A 26,342-nucleotide genomic window follows, 5' to 3' on the forward strand; every position below is an offset into this window, starting at 1 on the left:
TACATTTCCCGTTTGTGACCCCAAAACACTCAATTACATTCCACATTTATACTGCACTAGCCATTCCACGCGGCTTCGCCCGTGTATTAGTGAAACAGGACAGTGAGGAGGGCCCCGTCCAGCTCTGTACTCCTGACGTCATGCTTCCCCCTTCCTTGATAGCCAGAGGAACATTGTGTCTCATGTATTGAATGACTGGGACAGGTTCAAGGTGTGGACTGATGATGGTACAGGAGATAATTATACTACACAGGAGCACTAGAAGAGTTAAATGCTTAAGCCCTTCACCTGTGGATCTGCATGTGAGTTGATGGCTGCCACTGAATTGTTCAGTTGTCACTTTCAAGTGTACTGAAATGGCCAAATATTCTACACCTTTGGACAACCGCCAATGCCTCTTAAACATCTTTGATTCACAGGTGATGATTTCAGTAGTGGACACTTTGATGTTTATGAATGTTTAAACTCTCAAAAGCTGGATGTGAAGTTATCGATAAAACCGGTTGTATGCTTACAACGCTTGACAGATGCCGAATGTCACTTCAACACAACAAATCCTGCAAATACTGTCGTAATTGAAACAAACGATGAAACTGAAACCGATTATGACAGCAGCAATCCAAGCTGTGAGATTTGAGACAAGATTACTGTTCACATGGCCAACTGTACGTTGCATGCTCAAGAGTAAGCTCAGCGCACAGCTTGGTCATATTATAACCGGAGGGCCGAACTGACAATGTGGTATACAAAGAGATCCTTAACAAATAATTATTGGTATATTTTCCCTCAGTTTAAAAAGGTTTACTTTTCTTTTTAATAAAAATTTTAAGGCAGTACTTTGCCGCTGTGAAGCGCGGGTATTTTGCTAGTATAGAATACGCCTTGTAAAAATTTGGAATTCATGTTTGTTAACTGCAGTATCAGTTGAAAGTTATTCCCACAGATATGATGCTGCATTCATTAATTAGTTTGCTATGTTTATTGCAATACTGAAATGAACAAAAAAAAAGAAGGTGAGGTTGACTCCAGACAAACGGGTGAGGAAGGCAGGCTCTATTGTAGGCACGGAGCTGGACAGTTTGACATCTGTGGCAGAGCGATGGGCACTGAGCAGGCTCCTGTCAATAATGGAGAATCCACTTCATCCACTGAACAGGATCATCTCCAGACTGAGGAGCAGCTTCAGCGACAGACTGCCATCACTGTCCTGCTCCACTGACAGACTGAGGAGATCGCTCCTCCCCCACACTATGCAACTCTTCAGTTCCACCGGGGTAAACGTTAACATTATTCAAAGTTATTGTCTGTTATACCTTCATTGTTATCACTCTTTAATTTAATATTGTTTTTTATCAGTATGCTGCTGCTGGAGTATGTGAATTCCTCCTTGGGATTAATAAATTATCTATTAATAAAGTATCTATCTAAAACAAATATTGAATCCTTTATTTATTGGTCAAAAATAAATATTAAGAGACATATTACTTACAGTGAACAACAATTACTTTTCCGGTGTAGAATTTACCTAGAAGAAACAAATACATGAAGCGAAGTAACAAAATAACTTTAATGAGATTAACTAAAGTGACAACTATGTTAGAGTCTGTGGCCACCTGTACAGAATACAGTGAAATGGTTCCTTCAATGTCTGCTGAGCCTCTATTATTCATGTTTTTTTACAAACTGAGGGTAATAGTTTCTGACACACACTGCATACAGTATATGAACAAGTATTTATTAAATATTTTTTACTAACATTAACATACTGTGCAAAAGTGTTGGGCACAAGTCAACAAAATCTGTTAAGCAAAAGCAAAAAGATTAAAAAATTAAAACATTTTTATAAACAGCAATACTCAGTAGAAAATACAACTCAAATTAATATTTGGTGTGATCATATATATATATATATATATATATATATATATATATATATATATATATATATATATATATATATATATATATAAACTGTTAAAAAAAATAAAGGAACACTTTGAAAACACATCAGATCTCAACGGGAAAAAATCCTGCTGGATATCTCTACTGATATGGGTATGACTGGGTAATGTGTTAGGAACGAAAGGATGCCACATCGTTTGATGGAAATGAAAATGATCAACCTACAGAGGGCTGAATTCAAAGACACCCCGAAAATCAAAGTGAAAAAATTATGCGGCAGGTTTCATTGCAGCAACTCAAAATCGTACTCAGTAGTTTATATGGCCACCACGTGCTTGTTTGAATTCCTGACAACGTCCGGGCCTGCTCCTATTGAGATGACAGATGGTGTCCTGGGGGATCTCCTTCCAGATCTGGACCAGGGCATCACTGAGCTCCTGGACAGTCTTAGGCGCAACCTGGCGGCGTTGGGTGGACCAAAACATAATGTCCCAGAGGTGTTCTATTGGATTTAGGTGAGGTGAGCATGTTGGCCAGTCAATGGTATCAATTCCTTCATTTCCTGTTTTTTTTTCTTTTGCACACACATGCTGACACGGCCTTTCACTAACTGCATGAAAGGGCTTATTATCAGTAAATTTCAGCTCTCAGCATTACAGTAAAATTAATCAAGGGTAAAGATTTTAAGGGTGGGCAATGGCTAGCATTGCTACTTTATAATTCTGCACTTGTGGATTCAAATCCTGGGTCACATCACAAATCTCTGAAGCATCTGATTCTCCTTGTGTTCATGAAGCTTTCATATCAATGACATGCACACACTACTCTTTTAGCAGGGTGCTCAGGTGTACTCCCACTATCTCTCTATAAACTGGGTTGTAATGAACCTTTCATTTATCAGAGTAAGTGTCAGCCACTAAGATGCCAATGCAATTCGTTTAACTTACCAACATATGGGGCTTTTCCCTACATTTTCTTGCTCTCTAAAAAGACACCACAAACTTCAGCTTATATCAAATTTGGCAATCCTGATTAGCCGAATAACTCATGAAATGCTTCACTTTGCTTTGTTACTGCAATTTTAAATATGCAAAATAAAAATAAGAACTCTTTTCTCTTTTTTTCTATATTAACATTATCAGACAACCTTACCTTTTGCATTTGTTTCATTTGATGTTTTTGCTCCTGTAATTAAAGAAAAAAAATATGACACGTTATATGACAGAATCCTTGCCTATCTTCCTCTGTACTATGGAAGTGTTGTAAAATAATAAGTGCCATCCTAACCAAGAATAAAATAGTTGAATTAGCCCAAAATATCGCAAATATGCATATCCATTGCCTGAACTCAAATCCAGAGAATATTGGGTGTAAGGCCAGGATTAAGTGTTTTAATACAGACACAGTGGAGGAATAAGAACATGGAAACAAACAAAGAAGAAACAAATGAAAAGCAAAGCTTCTTTATGTTTGATTAAATATAGGTAGTTCTCTGTCTAATCTGGTGAGGAATGGCAGCTTCTCTCATGTGAGGGGTGGAGGTAGTCTCGCTGAAGCCAGACGTATCTTTATATATAATACGCTACCGTGGCTGTTCGTTTGTCTGTCCAGGATTTTAAATCACTGGTAGTTCGCAAATCATTTGACCCATTGACCTAAAATTCGGTACACATACAGTACGCGACGTCTGCTTTCGGGATGATAATTGATCTCCAAGGTTATTCCTCTTTTTATTTTTATTTTATTTTATTGTAGAATCAACTTTATGTAGCACACAGCAGGGCGGCACATGCATACAGGTTCCGTTCTCATTCCTACCACCTTCCCCTACCTCTTCATATCTTAGATCATTCTTGAGGCAGATTGAAGACTTAAGTGCCAGCTTAAGTAAAAAATGAAAGACTGACTTAATCAGATTTAACACGAAAAGATGCCGACGAAAGAAGAGAAGAAGCAGGCCGCTAGGATGGAAAAAAGAAGATCTGCTCAGGAAACAGCAAGCGCATCAACCTCTGAGCAAATGAATGCTAAACATACAGAGAAAGAGGATGAAAACTATGAATGATTAAGTCAAGTGCATTCACTGCACGCTAATCATGCAGTGTGCCGTTACTGGTAATATATATGGGGTACAGTGGAACCTCAGTTCACGACCGTAATTCGTTCCAAAACTCTTTGGTGCCTTTGGTGAAGGACTTTTTAGATTTAATGGATTCTTTTAGTCTAATTCAGTCTGTAACTGGTCCCACTCAGGAATGTGGGCATACACTGGATCTTGTCTTTTCTCGCGGTATATCTGTTCTTAATCTGGAAATTGGTGATGCAGTATTTTCAGACCATATGCCCGTTTTATTTGATTTTGTTCCTCCCTATGCACCTGAAATCTTCCACTGCTGCTCAGTTTTCTGCTGTTTTTAATTACGAAGTGTCCTCACAGCCCTCGGTGTCTTCCAATACTGAGGAGATAACACTTCAATTTAATTCTGCTTGCCAAACTGCTCTGGACTCTGTGGCACCATTAAAAAGCAGGCAACTAAAGCTCTGCTTCAAGCCGTGGTTAAATGCTAATACCCGTGCATTTAGACGGGAGTGCAGGAGAGCTGAGCGGAGGTGGAAAAAGGACAGGTTGTAGGTTTCTTTTGAAATATTGAGAGAAAGTTGGTCATGTTATCAGAAAGTTTTGAAAGCTGCAAGATCAAACATTTTTTCTGAAGTTATTGGCTCCAACTCTCACAACCCTTGTGTACTTTTTAACACATTGAGTTCTGTACTTAATGTTCGTGAACCTGTCTTTCTGGAAGCCTCTAGGGAAACTTGCGACATATTTCTTTACTTTTTTTTGGAGAAGGTTGTAAGCCCTAGGGCCCTCATTTCACCACCTTCTCATGATCCATCCATTTTAATACCCTGTTTGGCTGTGCTTGACCATTTTGAGCCTGTCACTCTTCCCTCTTTACAGCAGCTCATTTTCAGTATGAAGCCATCTGGCTCCCCCTTTGATGTTGTCCCTCCTTGTCTTCTTAAGGAGGTATTTACTACCTTGGGTCCTTCTATTCTTACAATTATTAATAGTAGTTTAACCTCTAGTGTGGTGCCTAAAAGTTTTAAACATGCTGTTGTGCAACCACTGCTAAAAAAACGGGTCTGGACCACTCTGTTATGTCTAACTTTAGGCCTATTTCCAAACTACCTTTTTTGTCCAAACTCTTGGAAAAAGTTATATATACCCAACTGAAGTCTTTTTTGGACGAACATGCAATTCTGGAAGTGTTCCAGTCTGGGTTTAAAACTCACCACAGCACTGAGTCCTCTCTGTTAAGTGTTTTTAATGATATTCTTTTAACAGTGGACTCTGGTGACTGTGTACTACTTATGCTTTTGGATTTAACAGCAGCCTTTGACACGATAGATCATGAGATCCTCATCTCCAGGCTGGAGCAGTCGGTGGGCATCACAGGTTCAGCTCTCCAATGGTTTAGGTCCTATCTCTCAGATAGAAGTTTTTGTGTCAGTATTGATGATTTTACTTCCACCTCTTTTGCCCTCCCCTGTGGGGTACCACAGGGCTCCATCCTGGGACCTCTTCTGTTCTCCTTATACCTTCTGCCACTCGGTGCTATTTTTCAGAAACACGGTATTTCCTTTCATCTTTATGCAGATGATTGTCAGGTTTATTTCCCTCTGAAGCGCCAAGGTCCATGTTCTGTCCAGCCCCTGCTTGACTGCCTTTATGACATAAGGAGTTGGATGGCATTAAATTTTCAAATTTTTAATGAGAACAAAACAGAAGTTATGCTATTTAGATCCAATAGCACCAGCGGAACCCTCTGCATCGACCTTTCCACTGTGGCTCAATTTGAGAAAACCGCGATCACAAATTTAGGTGTGAAAATGGATCCAACTTTAAAACTTGACAGCCATGTGAACGCAGTGGTAAAATCTTGCTTTTTCCAGCTGAGGCGGCTGTCAAAAATCAAGCCTGTCTTGACTAAGCGCAACCTTGAAACAGTGATACATGCTTTTATAACATCTCGTCCAGATTACTGCAATGTGCTTCTGTTTGGAATTAGCCAGGCCTCCATTGCTCACCTACAGCTGGTACAAAACGCTGCTGCTCGATTTTTAACTGGCACAAGAAAGCATGAGCATGTTACCCCGATTTTGGCTTCCCTTCACTGGCTTCCAATTCGTTTTCAAATTAATTTTAAGATTCATGTATTTGTTTTTAAATCTTTTAATGGTTGTGCCCCTTTTTATCTGTCAGAACTGCTGTACCCTTATGTACCGTCTCACTCTCTCAGGTCAGCAGACCAGATGCTTTTATGTGTTTCCATGGCACGATGCAAACTCTGAGGTGAACGAGCCTTTTCAGTTGCAGTCCCAAAACTCTGGAACAATTTGCCATTGCACGTTAGGCAGGCTCCTTTGCTAGCTGTATTTAAATCATTTTTAAAAACACATTTTTACTCTCTGGCTTTTAACTGAGTATGGGATGTTGGCTAACTGTATATTTTTTATTAAGAATCTCTTCAGTTCTTATGTGTTTATGTGTTTCTGTTTCATTTTCCCTTTGGTTTTGTGTGTCTGATATGCTGTGTTTTTATTGTACAGGACCTTGGTCAGCCTTGACGTTGCTTAATAAATAAATAAATAAATAAATAAATAAATATCTCTGGTCGTATTGGTTGTGACCCGAAGTAATTTCCCCTATAGGATTGTATGTAAATACAATTAATCCGTTCCGGACCGTACAAGCTGTATGTAATTAAAGAAAAAAAAATATGACACATTGTATGACACAATCCTTGCCTATCTTCCTCTGTACTATGGAAGTGTTGTAAAATAATGAGTGCCATCCTAACCAAGAATAAAATAATTGAATTAGCCCAAAATATCGCAAATATGCATATCCATTGCCTGAACTCAAATCCAGAGAATATTGGGTATAAGGCTGGGATTAAGTGTTTTAATACAAACACAGTGGAGGAATAAGAACATGGAAACAAACAAAGAAGAAACAAATGAAAAGCAAAGCTTCTTTATGTTTGACTAAATATAGGTAGTTCTCTGTCTAATCTTATGGGGAATGGCAGCTTCTCTCATGTGAGGGGTGGAGGTAGTCTCGCTGAAGCCAGACGTGGGAATGCACAGGGAGAGACTGAACACGTGCGGAAATCATCGGCGCGCACAAACCGAAAGGGCTTGTTCGTCACCCGAGTGTGTGGTTGTGAACAGATGCAAAAGTTTGGTGAACTTTTGGTCGTAATCCGATTTGTACGTGGTCCGAGATTTTCGTGACCCGAGGTTCCACTGTATGTCTTTCAAATAGCGAGATGGTGATTCCACCCAGTAAACAAAGCAGTCAGAACCGGTTATAACTGCATGTGTGGTGACTTTGAACATGTCTGAACCTGCATAACAAGCAACAACACTGTATGATGTTCAGTTGAACAACGTGTCAATTTGAAATTTTTAGTAAAATTGCACAAAACACCAACAGAATGTTTTCAAACGCTTACTACAGCTTATGGGAATGACTGCCTGTCCCATGTGCGTGTGTTTGAGTGGCACAAAAGAAGTTTTGATAAAGCCGAGAGAGAAAGTCAGAAAAAAACGGCTGCAACTGTGGGAAAATGATTTCATTCTTCACCAGGACAATGCGCCTGCTCACACAACACTTTCTATAAAGCAGTTTTTGACCAACAGGCACATTACTACACTTGAACATCCTCCATATTTGCCCGATTTAGCACCGTGCGACTTTTATCTTTTCCCAAAAGTTAAATCAGTGCTTAAAGGGACACGTTTTGAGTCAGTTGATGCTGTAAAGAAGAAAATGGCAGATGTGTTAAAACAGCTGACAGAAATTGATTTGATCCATGCCTTCAACCAGTGGAAAACAAGATTGCTGCAATGTATTAGTGCAAATGGGGAGTATATTGAAGAGGACAAGCATTAAATTTGTAAAACATATAAATAAAGGTGAGTCATTTAATCAGTCTCGTTATTTAATAGACACACCTCGTATGTCTGGAGACAACCATGAGTGAATTTTGCTTAAAACTCGGCAGGAATAATTAGATGGCTTACAGAGTGTCACATTTCTAAAGCAGTCCAACGCCTCATGAAGGTGGCACTCAGAGTAGGAGCGGTGATTTTGAACTGCAAAGATCAGAGGTGTTCTTGTTAACCTGATCTGACTGACAGCAAGCTTCAGTTTACAATGAACTGTTTACAGTGAAAAAGCCTCCTGAAAAGACTGTTAGACATATAAATGTGTGCAGAGAGCACATTGCACTTTTTAAAAATAAACATAATTTGATGCAAGGGAAAAACCTTTCTGTAACATCGGGTTATATTCGAAGATATCAGTGGACGAATGTTAAATTTGAACAATAAGTTGTTGCAGGTGCTGTGTGAGCTCTCTGTCATTTACAACGGTAGTGTAGGAGTTCATGTAAACCTGAGATAACTGGCAGCTATATTCATGAACATATGAACTGCAAAATATGCATTTGAAGTAAATCGTGTGTTGTTAAGTGAACTTATAACAAAGAGCCACAAGAGGTACAGATTTCAGTACTCAAAACCCCTGAATCAACAAATCTGCCTAACAAAACCAGCAGATGAACACATGAGGCTCCACCTTATGACTGCACGTCTGAACGAATAAGTAAAGAAATGTAACCTTACTGTCTAATCAGTGGCGTAGCTCGAGTTCGTGCCTTTCGGGGCGGGGCGGTGCTTCAACATGTCTGAATATGTTAACCTATTTAAACAGAAAATTAAAATGATGTATAGAGAAAAATTAAGAAAAAATTTGCATAGATCTATTCATATATAGAGAAACAGCAATACTTTTTCACATATAATTATTTATAAGCATAAACTACGTAGACAAGAATATAGTATAGACGCATTGATAAATCGTGTTCTAATTATTAGTTTAATACAATTCCGATGTAAAAACCAGAACCAGTGTAGCGTACAAAGTGATAGGTGGGGATGTTTTCTGCGCAGAGCAAGAACGCATTTGGATTGATAATGAAATGAAATTATACATTTTAAATTAGTTATTTATCTTCCTGGAAATTATTATGCTTATTTTTGTTATTGCCTCATAAATTTCAACTACTATGTCTGATGCTGTTACAGAAGGACAGTCTGAAAATTATTTTTGAAACATTTGTGGATAAAAATAAGAGAATTTAACTTTTTTCATTCATCAGTGATGTTTTCCGAACACTGCTGCTTACACACAAACTGTACTGAGCCTTTTGGCCAATAATGCCACCCCCAAAAATGTGCCACCTGGGGTGGACTGCCTCCTCCACCCGTCTGATGTGAACATGAAATTCAAATAGACAGGTTTGAGAATATTATGAAATGTTATGTTATGTTACTATGAACAGTGTCATGTTTTAGAGCAAAGCAAAAGTAAAACATGCCATTAGGAAGGATTATTTTCTTTTTAAATTGAAAATACTTGACTAGTAATTAAGGACTTTCTTCACGAATATAACATTACAAAGTAAACTCAAAGTGAAACCACAAAGTTACTTGTAATTCCAGTCCTTTGTAATTTGTTACAGTGCTGTGAGTCTATACTCAATGAAGAGTGCTATACTGAAACACTCTGAGACTAACTGAAGCCTTTCTATGTTACCTGTCATAAGACTTGCCATTCATACACCAGGATTAGCATTACACTTTTAGATCAGTTTTATACTAATTAGATTTATGAGTGCCATTCACAATCTATTGTAGTTTGACTAATTCATGCACTGGAGTCAGATGAACTCGCTGCAGCTGCTTTACCGGACTACAAAACAGGGTCCAAATTCTGGGTCAATCACTTACCAGTGCACACATTTTAAGTTCTCTTTGTCTCCAGCTACCTTGATTTCTTCCCATACTTCATAACTTTACATGTTAGATTAAGTCACTAAGTGTATCAGTAAGACTTTTTTTTAATCTAGGATAGGATCAAGCACCTTGTCATGCTGTCATGAATTAAGCAGGTTTGGTAAGTGAAGGAATTGCTATCTCCACTGTTCCTCTGTCTTGAATGCTTGCTCTTTGAACTCTAACCCCCATGAATGCAGTATAATGAAAAATAGATTTAAAGAAAAGCAACCAAAAAAGGAAATGTGGTCAATGAGCAGAGACCACGTGAATATCACATAAAATGTATGAAGCTGGCCTATCTTTAGCATAACACCTATCTGTAGCTTCCTTCCCAACTAACACAGGAGTGAACAGACATCACCATTAAAATTAGTGATAAGAATATTTTGATTACCAGACCATCGCCCAACCTTCTACCTGATAACGTATAATACAAAAGATGAGACCAAACTGACAGTCTGATCACTAGAAAAACCAAGACTGAATCCTGGCCTCCAAATAAAGCTTCAAAGTAAATGCTAAATATTAGTACCACTAGCTTACACTTATGCCTTGTAAATGAGCAGAAAAGGGTTTGGTGCCCTACTGGACAATGTAAGTTAGAGTGTGACTCTCCTGTTTCTAATGACCACAGCCTTCAGAAGCTGGAGTTTTCACAAATCTGTATAAACCAGTATGTCTATCAGGGACGTGCAGTTAGGGGAGGCCGGTGAGGGTCATCATGAAAAGTAAAAAACTAATAATGATAGCAGAAAATAAAATCGTCTACTGGTCTGTGCTATAAATTTGTTTTCTGTATGGTTCCAATAATTTTTATCATTTTTATAGTCAAAATCAATGAATTTACACACTTCCTGTTCAAATACAGGCATGAAACATGAGGTGCAGCAGCGACAAGCCTCACCTCCCCTCGGACTGCACTCTCCCTCAAACATGGGGTTGATACATGCAAACTGGCGCGTGCCTGTTGCTGTCTCTCTGTATTTCACCAATATAATGTTTGCAGAGACTTTTATTATACACCCTGACTTTCTGCAGTCTGGCTAATATCTTTAATGAACGTGTGGGACATATTTAGTCTTGCTGATCGGACAGAAAACCGCAGTGAAAATGCACAAGGTGAGGCAGACAGTACTGTGCCGCACTGAAGGGGGTGCATGTGAGCCCAACAGGTGTCTGTTGCTGCTGTTCTTCTATGCAGAGGCTCTTGGCACCAATAAGTTAACGATATCAGAAAGTCAAGTGCACTGCAGCAGTCCATTTATTTTTTGTTCTGACTGAATGAAGACTAAGAAAAAGATTATTAACTAAAGGAAAATAAGAAGGATTTTTACAAGAAAGTGATGGAGATTTTTGTGGAGAAGGATAGGCGCATGGACTTTATTGACAAATAAATGTAAAACCATAAACAGTTTTCAATTTTATAAAAAAATAGGATCAGACTAAGAAAAAAAAATGCGATATTAATATCTGTTTTTTTTGTACACCACTCAATACTTTCATTTGTATTGATGAGTATGAATTGTGGAATTGCAACGGCAAATTTAGAACATATGGAGTGTGCAGAGCAAATGTGTCTCTCACCACTATAAATGTAACATTCTTTCTTATCCAAATATGCACCTTACCTATGTGTGTGTAAAGAGTGCTGATGAGATACGGAAAATAACCAGTAGTCAATGTGCATGCTGCCAGTTGAATCGTGAATACGCTACTCTTTTGGGTTTATATATTTGTAAATCTGACTCTGAAGGAGTCAGTGCCTCACCAGCCATAAACCCCACAGCATGTCACTGATCTCGATCTCTTTTTAGATTAATATATAGTAATTACACATTGTCTTTTGTTTACAGCATATATTTATATGATCATTATTGTAATACACAATAACATGGCCAAACATTTGCAACACATGACCACAACACTTTGCTTTTGTCTATCGACTAACGATAGAAAATGAACACTTTGATGGAGCTTTAGCTTCAGTTTAGCTGTTGGGCAATAATGAGGAGTTCTCAGTCCAGTAAAAAATCTTTTTCTTTTCATTTTACAACAGGACCATCTGGGAACTGCCTTCTAGAACTGAATGAAGACTGCATGGTCCCCCTCAGGTTGTCTAATTCTTTGTATTTGTTATATTTTCTACCAGTGAAAGTTTAAATCAATGTCTCTGGCTATTTACTACTAGTGAGCTGAAAAGTTAAGATTGATCATTCCTGATGTCTCTAAATTGTCCTTGTTTAACCAAATGTGGATGACGCCATCCAAGTTTTGTTTCAGCCTAATGCCTGATTCTGTTCTCCAGATTTTCATTTGATATTTCTGTTCCTTGCCTAACTGTGTTCCGTTAAGTACTCAAGGGGACAACTTTGAGCAGCCCTGTGTTTGTGGTACATCTGGTTGAAGTAAGGGGCTGAAAGTAATAATAATTCATTACATTTATATAGCGCTTTTCTCAGTACTCAAAGCTCTATCCACACAGGGAGGAACCGGGAAGCAAACCCACAATCTTCCACAGTCTCCTTACTGCAAAGCAGCAGCACTACCACTGCGCCACCTGGGAGGACAGTAAAGAAAGTCCCCGTCAGCAAGTAGCACACCTTAATGGTTCCAAGGGTTGAATAAGCGGGGTGCAATACAGACAATGAGACGGGCAAGAAATAACGGAGAACAAGCTCTCACTCATACACACCTGAGGCTCGCCTTCCCGGCTCATCAGAGGTGAGCGCTACCACTCTGGGACACGAGGGGGTTCTGTCACTGATGGCATTATCTCTTCCTTCACCCACAGCCCAGAGAAACCACCCAATGAGGACAACTGACCCCGCTCCTTCCAGCCCAGCCACTATCTATAAACCTGAGACGTCTCATTCTGAAGAGAGCAGACTGAAGGAAGGAGCTCCTACGTGAAAATCGACAAAGCCATGAACCACCCTCAGCCTTACCTGGCTGTTTTGCTTTTGGTTTCTTGTAATGATTTATGCCATTGAGTACCTGTTTATTTTTAGGACTCTGCATTTATTAAAAGGGGTGACACATACTTTGTTTGTGGACATTGTGTTCCCTTGCTTGATGACAAGGTTAGCTGATTTTGACATTTCGTTCAGTCCCCCATTAAGAAAGGCACATTAATAGATAAAATAGTACCTTTTGTGGTAAGTGGCGGTGCATCTGATAACATGATAAAATAACCTCTTGACTTTGAATACAATGGAGCTTTATTTTGTATACCTACAGCTTTGTTGTTGATTTTTAATCTACATGGAACAGTTGAATCTTCTTATGGGAAAGTCAGTTTTCCATCATCACAGTAAAACATTGTTAATAATTTGTCTACAACTGTATAACCAGTATATCCTTTTGCAAAAATTAAGATCAACAAATCAATCATTATTTGAAAGTAAACTGTAAAGTAAATCATCAGAGTATAGCATGCACTTTGTAGATGTGTATCATTTTAGTTTAAAATACAATACCACTGTTAACAGAACTGGATGGATTTCCCACACCATTATTAAAAGCTCTTGTATTACTAATGAAATGTCTTACCTGTTAGGTCTGTACACAGACAGGTTAGCAGAAGAAGCGAAATTCCATTCATTTCTTCAAACCTGCTTGCGTATACTCAAGTTAATAAACTGATGAAAAGAGCTTCACAAATAAGGTTATGTGGAGTGCTGCATCAGACTCAAGCTTAAAAAAAAAACTTTAAAAAACTGCCAAAAGCTCTTCTGCTTTTTATAGTGTGGTAAATATACTAGACATTTGGGTAAAGCGGGTGGGGTGATCTTATCACGAACTTAGAAGTAAATGACTGCTAATGACTACACAGGACTATAGCAGAGGAAATGATTCACATTCTATAGTCCTTGTTATATGGTTATTTTCATTATTTAGTTATAATTATATTTAATTAGTTTATAGTTTATTTTAAGGGGAAAAACTTGAATAATGGTTATACAAGCCCATACAGTTTATACAATTTGATGACGGCTCACTTAATAATTAAGAAATATTAAATGCCCTAAAAACAAGAAGTTAATATTACTGAGGTTGAACATTTCTCATATTTCAAGTCAACTCAAGTCAAAGTTAAAGCAAACTTTATTGTCATCACAGCCATATACAAGTATACAGATGGACGGAATTGCAAAGTTTTTGTGTGGGTTTTTCTCCAGGACCTCTGGTTATTCTGAACTTGTCATATGAGTGAGTGTTCATGAAAGTGTCTGTGTGCATGTGTGCATGTGTGCGTGTGTGTCTGTGTGTACCCTGTAATGGACTAGTGCCCCATTCAGTGTTGGTTCTTTCTTTGTGCCCAGTGCTGTTTAGATTGGCACCAATGCCCTGCGCCGTGACTTGAATAAGGACATGAGATAATAGATGGTTGCATGGTGTAATGAAGGCTAGCATGAGGCCACAGTGGATGGCAGGGGTTGGCACTGCAGCCTCACAGTTTCCATGAACAGCCTGGTGACCCCAGCTACTGTACTGTCTGTATGATACGAGTTAGGTGGCCTGGTGCCTTTAAACTGTCCTTGTTTAAGTGAGTGTGGGTGAGTGCATCCAGGTTTGGTTTAAGCCTTGTGACTGATTTTGCTCTCCACAACTTGGAAATTTAATAAAAAATGTTTTATTTCATTTGATAATTCCACAAAAACAGAATATAATATTATTAAGGTCTCCACACTTAGAAAATAAATAAGTAACTTTTTTCCTCATATCCCCAAGATGTGCATATTAGGTTCATTGACGATTTGCCTTGTCTGACTGTGTTTCTGAGGGGGCCTTTGAAAGACTGGCACCCCATCCAGGCTTGGTACCTGCGCTGTGTCTGACAAAGCAGAGAACAAGTTCTGGCCCTGCATCTCCTGATAAGATTAAATGGGTCTGCAAATGTTATATTAAAAAAATAAAAGTTTTTGCTTTTAATCATTCATTAAATATTTCCTTTAACTCTGATTTTTCTGTTTTAAGGTTGCAGGAAGAATTCTGTCCCAACCTACAATTATGTGCATTTAAATTATACAATGGATTACTGACATAGCGTGACGTTTGTCATTTTATGTCACCTTTATCTAAAGATACTGTTTCATTGAAGATAGAATCTTAATATAGCCATATGAAGAACACGTTTCATGTGGTCCACTTAATTTCTCAAACACACACACACACACACATATATATATACAATATATTTACATACTGTATATATATTTTTTAATGTATATATCAAGAAAAATATCTTATTGTATCTTTAGTTTGGACACCCTCAACTCATGAACGTCAGGAAAATATATTCTTTCACCAACCATGAATCACATAAATTTAATTTGTTAAACATTACCATTATTTAGCACCTCAAACAAAGTTTACAAAATCATTTATTTTATTGTTGACTGTTATAAATTTGATTATCCTTGGTATTGACCAAAGACTTGTATCAGGGTGGCATGCATATTTTCTAATGATGACATTGTATTCGAATAAATAGTTGTGTAAAATGAATGGTAATTTATTATAATAAGAAAACAATTTATGGAAAAGCACTGGTTTTCCACAAAGTCAGTGTATTTCAGGGTACTTATACTGTTTGTAAAGTTTAGAATAATGCCAAGGTTTTCCAACTATAATAATACACTGATAATAACAATGCTTTATTTACAGTGTGCCTTTCCATACTTTAAAGTACAGAGACAACTATTCATATATATTTGTTACAGCAGATAGGACTTGCTCGTGATCACACAATTGAACCGACAGCCTTAGTGTTTAAAGTCTGTGGCTCTACTCATGAAGCTAAGCGCACTTGCACTGGTCTTGACGTACCTTTCCAGCTTACTTTTATCGTCTTTTCCGAGTCCTTATGGCGCACCTCTCAAACTGCAACTTGCAGCCAGTGACGCGGAGCCGTAGTCATGGTAACGGCTGCCCTGGACTCAACTGAGGCGGACATCGCGTGTCACCTCCGACAGACTCGCTGTCTCTGGTAGGCTGCTAGGATACGGGTTTTTAGATCCTGCTTCTGTGCACTCTTTGCTCATCTGCTTATTGTTGTTTTGTCAGACATTTTTCCGAATGTTGGTTACCTAGCAGGGCTCAGCCGACCGGCTGCATTTTCGAGCGGAGTAATGCTTGAATCAATCAACGTTACCGGTAGGTACGGCACCATACTGCACGCGGGATTCCCTGGTTCAGTTGCAGAAGGCAGCCGCGATCACAAAGTGCGTCTGTCGCATTGCGGGTGTTTTTCTCCTGTGGTTTTGCTTCTGAGGCTTTAGCTATTGATCATCACGAAATGCCCAATTATTTGGTGCTGTATGGGTTAATCGATATTTTAGAGGAAACAATCCTCAAGAGACGTGGTTGTTGGGAGACGAGCTACTCCTTCGTTAGCCATACAGCAATGTCTATGTCGTCTTTACCAAGTCCAGTAACAGATTATAGATTTTGCCCAAACGTACGTGATTTTATCCGACTCACTTTTAGTAACATAGAATGGGATGATTTAAAAAAAACATTTTGTATTTTTGCTGTTATTAATTATATTGTTTGTATTCATAATTTGATTAATTTTATCCACACTGTTGATCAGCGAGCACTTGGGTAGCAGTCTCGATGTATATTTACTTCAACAGGGAACTAACAGGATGAACATTTATAAGAGAAATGAATATTGTAATGTGATGACTTCAACAGTGATGTTAGTATATCACAACTGTACAGTAAAGGCCTATGTCTAACTACTCAAGAATGAGACAAAAAAGAAAAAGTTGTTTTAAATTTTGTAATTGTATGATTAAAACAAAACTTGAATGAGAAGCTGTCACTTCCACACCCATGTCATCCCAAGTGCACTCTGTTAATGTAGATTTTGTTTCAGTGGTCTTCATGTGGAACACCCATTCACCTCTATTTCCAGAACCTGCTCCCCTACATTAAAGGGTCCTCATGAGGACTGATTGCAATACTCGACAGCATGGCATTTCCATAAGAAGTCACACTCATGCACACTCATACACGCACACATCTACTGAGTTGTTGATTAGAAACTTCATTCTCGACATGGAGTAAATGCAAATCTAGTGGGATTATACTGTTAAAAATAAAAAAGCCAAGTAGTGCATTAGGGTGATGCTACAGGGGAACCATTATTCAGTTCCCAAAAGAACCATCCACATTAAAGGTTCCAGACAGAATCTTTATTTATTTAGATGAGTGACAAATTTCATAAATAACTAAATAGATTATAACAGATTTGTAAAATGCCAACAAGTTCCTGGATTCAAAAGGTTTCTTGCTGCTTTCAGTAACACAGGCTCATTTTAGGTTTTCTTGACCTCTTGTATCCCGCTCTGGTATCTGAATTAGACTAACAATAACGATTTCTGCTTTGTTCACATATAAGGAACAATTTGAAAGATGAAAGAAGCAATTTCATATGTAAAGAACCATTCCCATAATGAAATGGTTCTTTGTCACAACCCAGTAAAGTGCTATTTTAGAATCATAAAGAGTGTAGATTAAGGAGTGCACTTTTGGCCTCCACTATGAATGGTGTAGTGGTACGTTTCTGTCAGGACTGAGTTAAATACTCTGTATTAACATTTATTTGCTGTAACACATTCATACTTTTTATAAAAATATTTTTATAGTGTATTGTTAGTTTGGTGATGTAATTTCATCTTAGACACCATTTTGGAGTTTTGGGTTGTTAGACATGTTATCCGTGTGCTATTTGTGTGTGATGTCATGACAATCAAGCTATAAAAGCTGACTGCCCTCATTAAGCATGAACGTGCTTCAGGATGGAGTGCCAGCCCATCACACAGCCCATTAAACACTCACCAGCATTCACACTTTCATGGGGCCACTTTAGTAACACTAATCAACCTGATAAGCATCTCTATGGAATGTTCTTACTGATGATTTCCCATCAAATTAGGCATGGTTTTATTTATTACTTCATTCAAGACCTTCTGAATGTTTAATTTCAACCCTGTTACACCTGAGCCCAAGCAAAACTGAGCCGCTAATTGAACCATTCTAGACATTACTGCAACTCTTCAAGAATACCTGCCATGATGACATATCCGTCATAAACTGTTCAAATGTTTGGAAACTGAACTCAATACTATAAAGCCTTGCGTCATTCACTTACATTTTCTACCTGGCAAAACTCACTCACACATTCCTGATCCATCCACTTGTGACCACAGATGATTATATTTAAACCTTGATTGAAGCCAACCCCTTCCATGTGCCAATGAATAATGGCCCACGTTCAGTACTGGGAACAAGCCAAGTGGAATACTGCTTCAAAAACCACAATAGCAATAAAATAACAGCACGATAAAAACATAAAAAAAAACAATCATGACTCAAATCAGAGCTCAGTAAAAGAATGAAAAACCAGATTGTTTGGGTATTTGGTTTGTCTGGATTTTCTCAGACGTTACTTTTACAATTCAAATTTAAGGAAGAATAAAGAAGACTTTGATTTATGCGAGGGCGATTCCAGTTCGGCGCAAAGACGATTCTTCATGTCGTCAGTTTGCACACTTCTCGATGGTCCAGGATTTTTCGGGTGATTTTCTATGTAATAAACTTAATAAGTTACAGCGTAATGAAAATTGCATAAATAGATCTGGACCACCATGTATAATATGCATATTCAACTCACTTTTGCAGAAACACAAAAGTGCTAATTAGTAATTGGGTCTGCATGAGTGAGGGTGGATTCATGTAAAAGGTGGTTCAACAATAAACTATTGTGCTTCTGGGTTCGGTTCCTGGTTAATGAGCTCTTTTGTGAACCTGAATTAGACACATAGGTGCAAAATATTGATGAATGGTCTTAATGTTTTAGCCAAATATTTCTACGGTGAGAGAGAGAGATCCATCCATCTGTATCTTCCTCCATTTACTGAATCTAAGTAATTCATTTTTAGGGCTGTAGGGAGCTAAAGCTCATCTCAACAGCGATGGGTGCAAGACAGGCGCTAACCCTGGTGTGGGTGCCAGTCCATCATAGTGTACACTAAATGCAAAGACCCACACTAACACATGGCTGCCCGATGCGGAGGAATACAAACAGTCAATCAAGTTTTCTTTTTGCATCTAAGTAGTAGGTACAATAGAGACTAGTTCATGCACATCAGTTCGTTTTTGGGTATTATTTCACATCTGATTAAAAAAAGACATTTGGTCTTTCTAATTCTTAATGAGTAGATAGGAGCAGATACAATGTAGTTGATATTTATCTTATTTTAAGGAGCATCTTTTAAATATACCATTTGCAATTGTTAAAAAAGCATAAACCTTTAAATTATACAGGTTAATTAATTGTGAAAATTTTGCACTATTAAATCATTATTTTATTTAATTATGAGACATACTGTAAATAGGGTTTTCTTGTGATTGCTTATATTATTTGAAAATAGTTATTGGATGTTTATCTCCATTCCTTTTCAGAAAGGCTTCACTGGCCAGAGTTTGAGCTCTCCAAGAAGCACCTTCTCAGCCCTACAGATAACCCAGTTAATGCCAGCCAGATTGATCTATATAGCCTTTGCTCCACTGTCCTAAAAGACATTTTCACGACTAGCACCAACAGCTACAATGTACTTCTTCAGACAAAAGAAGAAAAAAAAATGCCAAAACTTTCTTCAGCTAATCACAAAAAGGTTAGAAAATCTGCAAGACAGTCACCAACAGGACATAGCCGGGAACATCGCAAGGCAAATCACTCGGTGCCATTACCAGCCAATAAACTGCACAATTCAAGCAGGTCACCAGAAGTCTTTTTAGGAAGCCCATTCTCCAGTAATGGTACATTCATCCGCCCTATAGCAGTTACCGGAAACCAAATAGGGCTGTCCTCTAGACCTAAGGGAAAAAGCAAACGACATTACTTCTCCAGCCTGCAGAAGACAAAGCCATCCCAGCTTCCAAAAGTTATTGACAAGGAGTGTGGGATCTCTACCAAGAGGCCCTGTATACTGACGGCCATCAAGCCTTCAAATGTGGAAAAAGAAAAGGCCAAGTTCTTCAAGTCAGAATTCACCTACAATCCCCAGTTTGAATATGATAATCCAGCATCTCCATACGTGTTGGAAAAATACAGCAATGCATCTGATAAATTCTTAATGCAAGTGAGTTTGGCGTGTTTTTTGGCCATTTATGATTATTCATATAATATGTTGATTTTTTTTATATTCTTCTTCATGACAGAAAACAAAGTTCATTTCCTGTGGCTAAATAATCCTCCTCCATAGTTTTTATCTTCTTAGTAGGATGTCAGTACCGATGTCTAATATGCTTCGTTGGTTGGAGGATTATTATTATTGTGGTGGTCGATGGTCTTCCTTTATGAAAAGTTAAAACGCTACAAATGTGCAATCTTGTGGTGGTCGATGGTCTTCCTTTATGAAAAGTTAAAACGCTACAAATGTGCAATCTTGTTATTTCAAAGAGCAAGAATATTCCTATATGGGCACTTGGCTATAAATTGTTCAAGGGTCAAAGGGATGGCTCTTGAAGACAGCATGCATTATGCTGTCTATCTTAAGGGCACGTTATAGTTCCTTAATTTACAACTTGTCATGTTTCAGCCAGCATTTTCCCCCTGGCTGGTGTTCACCCGTTTTGTTTAATTTTTCTATAATATTTGTTTCTTTTGTACATTTTACTGTGTGTGTATTGAGAAAGGGGTGGGGTGTAAGTTATAACCCTTGTTTTGTGGGTGGGTCCCCTGTGGGGCGGGGCCACCTGCCAATCACCACCAGGAATGGCCCTTCACCCAATTTAAGGGAGTGTCTCCACAGCTCCTTGTGGTTCACTGAATGCGCTAGGGAGTGGAGAGTCTTGGTGAGTTTCTGGGCTATTGCTATTTCTTGTGTTTTCTAGATTTTTGACCCTGTGCTTTGTTTTTCTACTTTGTCTTTGGATTTCATTTTGGGACTGTGATTATTGATTTTTTTGAACCCTTGCTCTATTTTTGATCTCGCCTCTGGATTTCAGAATAGGACTGTGTTTATTGTTATTTCTTGAACCTCTGCTCTGTTTTAGACTAGGACTTTTATATTTTATTTTGGGACTTGTTTGCTGTGTCTGCCTTGCCCTTTCAGGCATTTCCTTGTGTTTTTCAGAGATTTGGTGCTTGCACAGCTTTTTGTGAAAATAAACCTCTTATTCTTATCAAGATTCATCTCGGCCATTTTTGTTTCGACTGTGTTTTTCCTCTCTAGTGGGCAACCTTGGAATTGTTTTGGTACTTTTGTTGTGGGACTCCCAGATCACAACAGTCCTGGCCTAATTTTCTCTCTCTATCTATGTTCTGATTCTTATTCTAACACTTTGGGATTCTTTTGCAAATTTATTTAGTTTCTGTGGATGTTATTTAATTTTTATTGTTTTGTCAATTATGTCATTAATACTCCATTTTAGTACAACCTTTCTCAGTGGACACCACCATTCTGTTGTTTACAAGGCCTTGGTCATGTTGATAATGATAGTTACCCAGTTGCTCTCTGGCATTGATACATGTGACATCATCACGTGAGTGCTACTTAAAAAGACAGAAGAGCAGGAAGCATTGTAGGTTTAAGATAAAATCAAAATCTCTCGCTTTAATTGTTTTAAACTGGGCAAATGAATTATTCTGGTTTGGGCAAGTTAATTGTTTGTTTGAGTTTAACTGTTCTTAAAATATGTTTTACTGTTGATTTTTAGATTTTGGTTTGGTTTTAACGATCATTTGTCTTGGACTTTGCCTGTGTTTTTTGACTCCTGCCAGTCCTAAGAGCACGATTACATCACCTCCTGGTCAATTCTCTCTGTATTTCCCTTAGTGGACACTAAGCTCTTTCACAGCTGTTCATACCACTTTCTAAGTAGTGGGTTAGGTGTTTCTAGTGTTTGTTGGGTCGTCTAACCTCTGGGGCCCCTCAGGGGGGAATTAAACAAATCTGTCAGTCCCCAACTTTGTCTCTTCCAGGGCATCTAGCATGAAGGCACTACTACCCTTTAGTAGACAAGTGTTAACAGTCCATATGCAGGGCCTCCACCACCTCACCAGTGTCTCTTTCTCAGTCTCTGTCTCGGTTTTGAAGGTTTTCTGTGTGATATGCAGCCACCCTGAGTCCACCTTGCCCCATTTTACAAACTTGTGCAAAAGAACTAGGTAAGAGGAATCTTCACTGAATACAAATAAAATTATTAGCTTTACTACTGAAAGTCATACACAATAAATCAAACCCTATTATTTTAACTGTTCTTGTCATTAAATTTTATTGTTTTTTCCAAAATTTCAATTATTGTGTACAAAAATGTGACTGAACATAGATAGGATGATTATATATGTGGTGGCGATCATTAATTTCTCCAAAAGATTTTTAGACAGGTAATTTCATCTTCTTTATTCATGCCAGTCATCAATATAGCCAAAATAGAGCAGAATTAAACATCTGATATTGTTCGGCCCAGTTTCTGTTACAAATACAAAGCAAGATCATTTTCAACAGTCACTGATATACATTTGACTTTTCTTATTATTATTGCTACTGAAATTATTTAATATCATTTTCAACTCTGACTTACATAATGTTTTTGCTTTAACAGGCACAACCCATAACTAAACACTTTGCTATGTCTAACTTTAAAAACTCTCAGGCAGGGTAATTATGTGTCCTCAAAGTAAGCACTCTAGCACCAAAAGATTTAATCTGCCTGAATTCTGAGAAAGTCTCCCTCTTCTTATTTTCTCAGTAGTTATTCAGAGCTATTATTCAAATATATGGGATACACAAATAATCTATCTCAATATTACATGTCTTTACAAATGTATGGCAGAGGAAATACTGTTACAATTTATGGTAGACATATTATAGATTAATCCATAGCTCACATGGTGGGTTATGATGGTTAATTATCTTATATTAAGTGCTCCAGGCTTTACTATACTCTGGATTTGATGGTAGTGTGGGAGATGACAGCTACTGTAGAGGCAGATTGTTTCTAGTCCAGCGTAGTATCCACTATGATACACCACCAACAGCTGATACTGCCCTTTGTGTCTATGCGGTACCTGGAAAGGCCAACGATTGTTCACATTGGCAGTACTATTTTAGTCTCTCAAGGAATTCTCCAGTTTGTTTATTAATTAGGTAATTATGTTAATTAAAAGGTAACGGGATGATTCCTTTGTCTGGTCCTGTTTATTGCTCTTGAACAACATGAAATGCTGTAATGCTTATTTTAGCACTTGAAAGATGCGCAGGTTGGGTGGATCGGTGATTCTAAATTGGCCCTAGTGTATGTACTGTATGGCACCCTGTTGAATGACTGTTCCTGCTTTGAATCCTGTGCTTGCTGGGATAGGCTTCAGCTACCCTGTGACCCTGCTCAGGATAAAATGGGTTTGGAAGATGGATGGATGAACGGATGGATATATTGTTTGCCGTTTGTCATTCAGCACAATTACTTTCACTTCTCTGGTCTTAAAACACATATGTGCTCTATCTGTGACTTGAGCCCTGTTCCAGAAATAATAAAGCTTGTTATTTCTTCTACCAGGGTTTGTATTTCTTAGAAAAATCAGCTGTCATAGGTTTAGCTTGTTAATCAGCTCAGTGGCTCAGTGGAGTCTGGTTTTGCCTCACAGTTGAAACATCCAGGTTTTGAATCCTATGCCCAGTTATTGTCTGGGTGTACTTTGCATGTTTTACATGTTTGTTTGTTTTTCCCTGGTTAATTCTGTTGTACTCCCATATGCTCAAAAATGTTCTGGTTAGGTTAACTGGTGTTTTTAAACTGGCCACTTTGCGTGTGTATGAGTAGGTCTTGTGACGGACTGGCACCCTGTCCAGTGCCATTTCATGCGTTGTGCCCAGTACTGTCAGGATAGATTCTGTACCCCCATGCCCCTGATTTTGATTAATTAAGGACTGACAAACTCGTATTAGTGTACCTTGTGTTGTGTAGACACACTTATTACAAATTTAACATGTAATTGATTGTCTTAACTGTTCCATTTTGTCCCTAATTTTATTTCTGTTTGAGCTGCTTTTCAGCACTTTCATTTTTAAGCTTTTCCTGCTGAATCAGAACTTGTTACACTTCTGGTTGTAGGAAACTTTAAGTGGCAGAGATGTAATTACTGAACAACAGATCTAGTTAGCTGACAAGAAAACATAGGAATGGTAAGGGAGCTATGGGCTATCTCATTTAATGAAGTTGCTCTATTTATCAAGCAAAAAAGCATGCGTGTATTATAAACACCAGCTTGTCTTGCACCTGACCTGTGCTTAGAATGGTAGCCCTAGTGGAGGCAGGGGTCTGCTGGTGCTACAAATCAGCTGTTTGGTGGGATTCTTCTGTCCTGAGGGAAGAAACAAAAGGCTAGTGCTCTCTGTGCACTCTTCACTCCTTTGTCTATGTCCTCTTATAAACCTGCCTCTAAAGAGATAGACTTTGCTCACATTTGTGATGAGAGCTTTTTATAGATGAATCATGCATTATACAGAGTCACTTTCTTTTCCAGCTGATTCAGTGTTTCAGTACCTTTAAACAGAAAGCAGTCAAAAGTAACTTATTTAATACTGAGGGGCAGATTAACTAAGTTGGGGGCCCCTACGCCGAGGTCAGCCTTGCGCGCCACATAACTTTCCTGTTAATACAAATACCCCATCTCTCTGCACCTTACACCTAAAAGAATTGAAGCTAGTACGAAATGCAAATCACAGTGTGGCGTGTGATGCACACATTACTTTTAATTTATGAATGTAACAATATATTATGGGCCGTAGAAATGTGCACTATGAATTTCCATTCTGACTTTTAGACCATCTATATGATATCAGAATTTCTGAACGAAAAACCAAATGATGTCAATCAGTTGCAAAAAAACAAAATAAGGGGAACAAGGTCACTTCCACAAGCCCTCAAAGTGGCAACTCCTGTCTAGTCAGCCAAACTAACATTCACAAAACCTCACAGAATAGCAACATCTGTGTGCCTACCTTCATAAGGTTTTTGCTCTGGTGTTCTTTGCAGCAAACTCCTTTATAATTCCTGTTGAAGGATATCACTTCAAAGGGCATTGATGTTCAGACTGTTACTGCGGTGGGTTGGCACCCTGCTCAGGATTAGTTCCTGCCTTGTGCCCTGTGTTGGCTGGGATTGGCTCCAGCAGACCCCCGTGACCCTGTGTTCAGATTCAGCGGGTTGGATAATGGATGGATGGACTGTTAACTCTTCCTTGTTGCACTGTAGACCTCAGTCTATTTTATGTCAAAGGTAACTTTGATAAAAAGAGCTTCTCATTACCTTTGGTGGCAGGTAATCCAAGATGGACTAGGATAAAAAAATTGATCTGGAGTTTTTGCCCAGACTGGCACACCACAGTCAGCCAGGTGCCAACTATTTTTGCACCCTTTTCAATGCATACAATGCACCTGTATATAATATTCCCTTCATTGATGTATTAGTAGTGTAGCGCACTGGTTCTCGAGTTCAGTTGTAACCCCAACCCTCCTTTGCTGTTTCAACCAACTCTCCTTTTTAATGATTTCATTATTTTAATGATCTGACCTTTTTTATTTCTTTTGCTTTACATTAAAAAAATGCATTAATGTCATAGCTATATGAATTTACAATTAACTTTTGTATGTTTTTCATATCTTGAAATGCTTAACTTTGTTAGGTCATTTTATTTTTTAACTCTGTGTGCTTGCTGAGAACTGATGTTAGGTACAGCAGACCTCAGGGCAAACAACAATAAATGTCAAAATACAGCTACTGTGTTTTAGTATTATACCCATGTGTTCTTATTAGTAAACAAAGGCTTGAATAACCAGAATGTTAAAATGAACAAAATACTATAAAACAAAAAATATATATATGTGTCTATGCAAATTCTGGCTTCATTCAGTAAAACATTTAGCAGAACTAGCATGCAATTTCTGGACTGATACCAAAAAAGACAGAAATTTTCATTGTTAATAGTAATAGCAGTCCAATTAAATAAAGCTGGTTCAGATCAAGGAAATCCTGTAGCCACCGGGAATCTCCTGGTATGAAAACTCCATGCCATGAAGGCGCAGGCTGTGCAGATGCTGCTCTATCTTCATGCCTCTCTGATCCTCCAGCAGCTGCTTTGTCCTCCTGCCTCTCACTAGCTCTGCTGCTTCACTGCAGACGCTGCACTTGGCCGAACCCTTACAAAAATGAATGTGCGTGCGTCTAACATGCACAAAACGAAGTTTTTGGCCCTAACTAAACTTCCTTGTAAAATAAAAAATAACATAGTTTAGATAAAACCGAAGAGGAACGTTGTTTTGATAACACACCGGTCGTACCTAATCTTCCCACTGTGACCACTGATTAATACGTTTTTAAATTTATTTTAGAAATATTTTAACAGAACACACTGTGTCACGATATTGTTCCATATGTACAAGGTCTGTCTAAAAACGGACAGAGCAGAGTCGCCATAACCTTTAAAACCCCTACTAGCTCAATTAGTTGAAATA

The 26,342-nt window shown here is 38.3% G+C and overlaps 1 protein-coding gene across 1 annotated transcript in view; it reads left to right on the plus strand.

Moving 5' to 3' along the window:
- The first annotated feature begins 15,805 nt into the window (after positions 1–15,805).
- The window catches only part of si:dkey-222b8.4 (uncharacterized protein KIAA0895), a 33,412-nt gene continuing 22,875 nt past the window's right edge, over positions 15,806–26,342 (plus strand). The window contains exons 1-2 of the mRNA XM_039737282.1: positions 15,806–15,966; positions 19,285–19,964. Of these exons, the coding sequence (XP_039593216.1) occupies positions 15,942–15,966; positions 19,285–19,964 (705 nt within the window). The 5' untranslated portion in view covers positions 15,806–15,941. The remainder of the gene's footprint in view (positions 15,967–19,284; positions 19,965–26,342) is intronic.

The sequence above is a fragment of the Polypterus senegalus genome, chromosome 15 (assembly GCF_016835505.1).
Source record: "Polypterus senegalus isolate Bchr_013 chromosome 15, ASM1683550v1, whole genome shotgun sequence".
Taxonomy (NCBI): Eukaryota; Metazoa; Chordata; class Cladistia; order Polypteriformes; family Polypteridae; genus Polypterus; species Polypterus senegalus.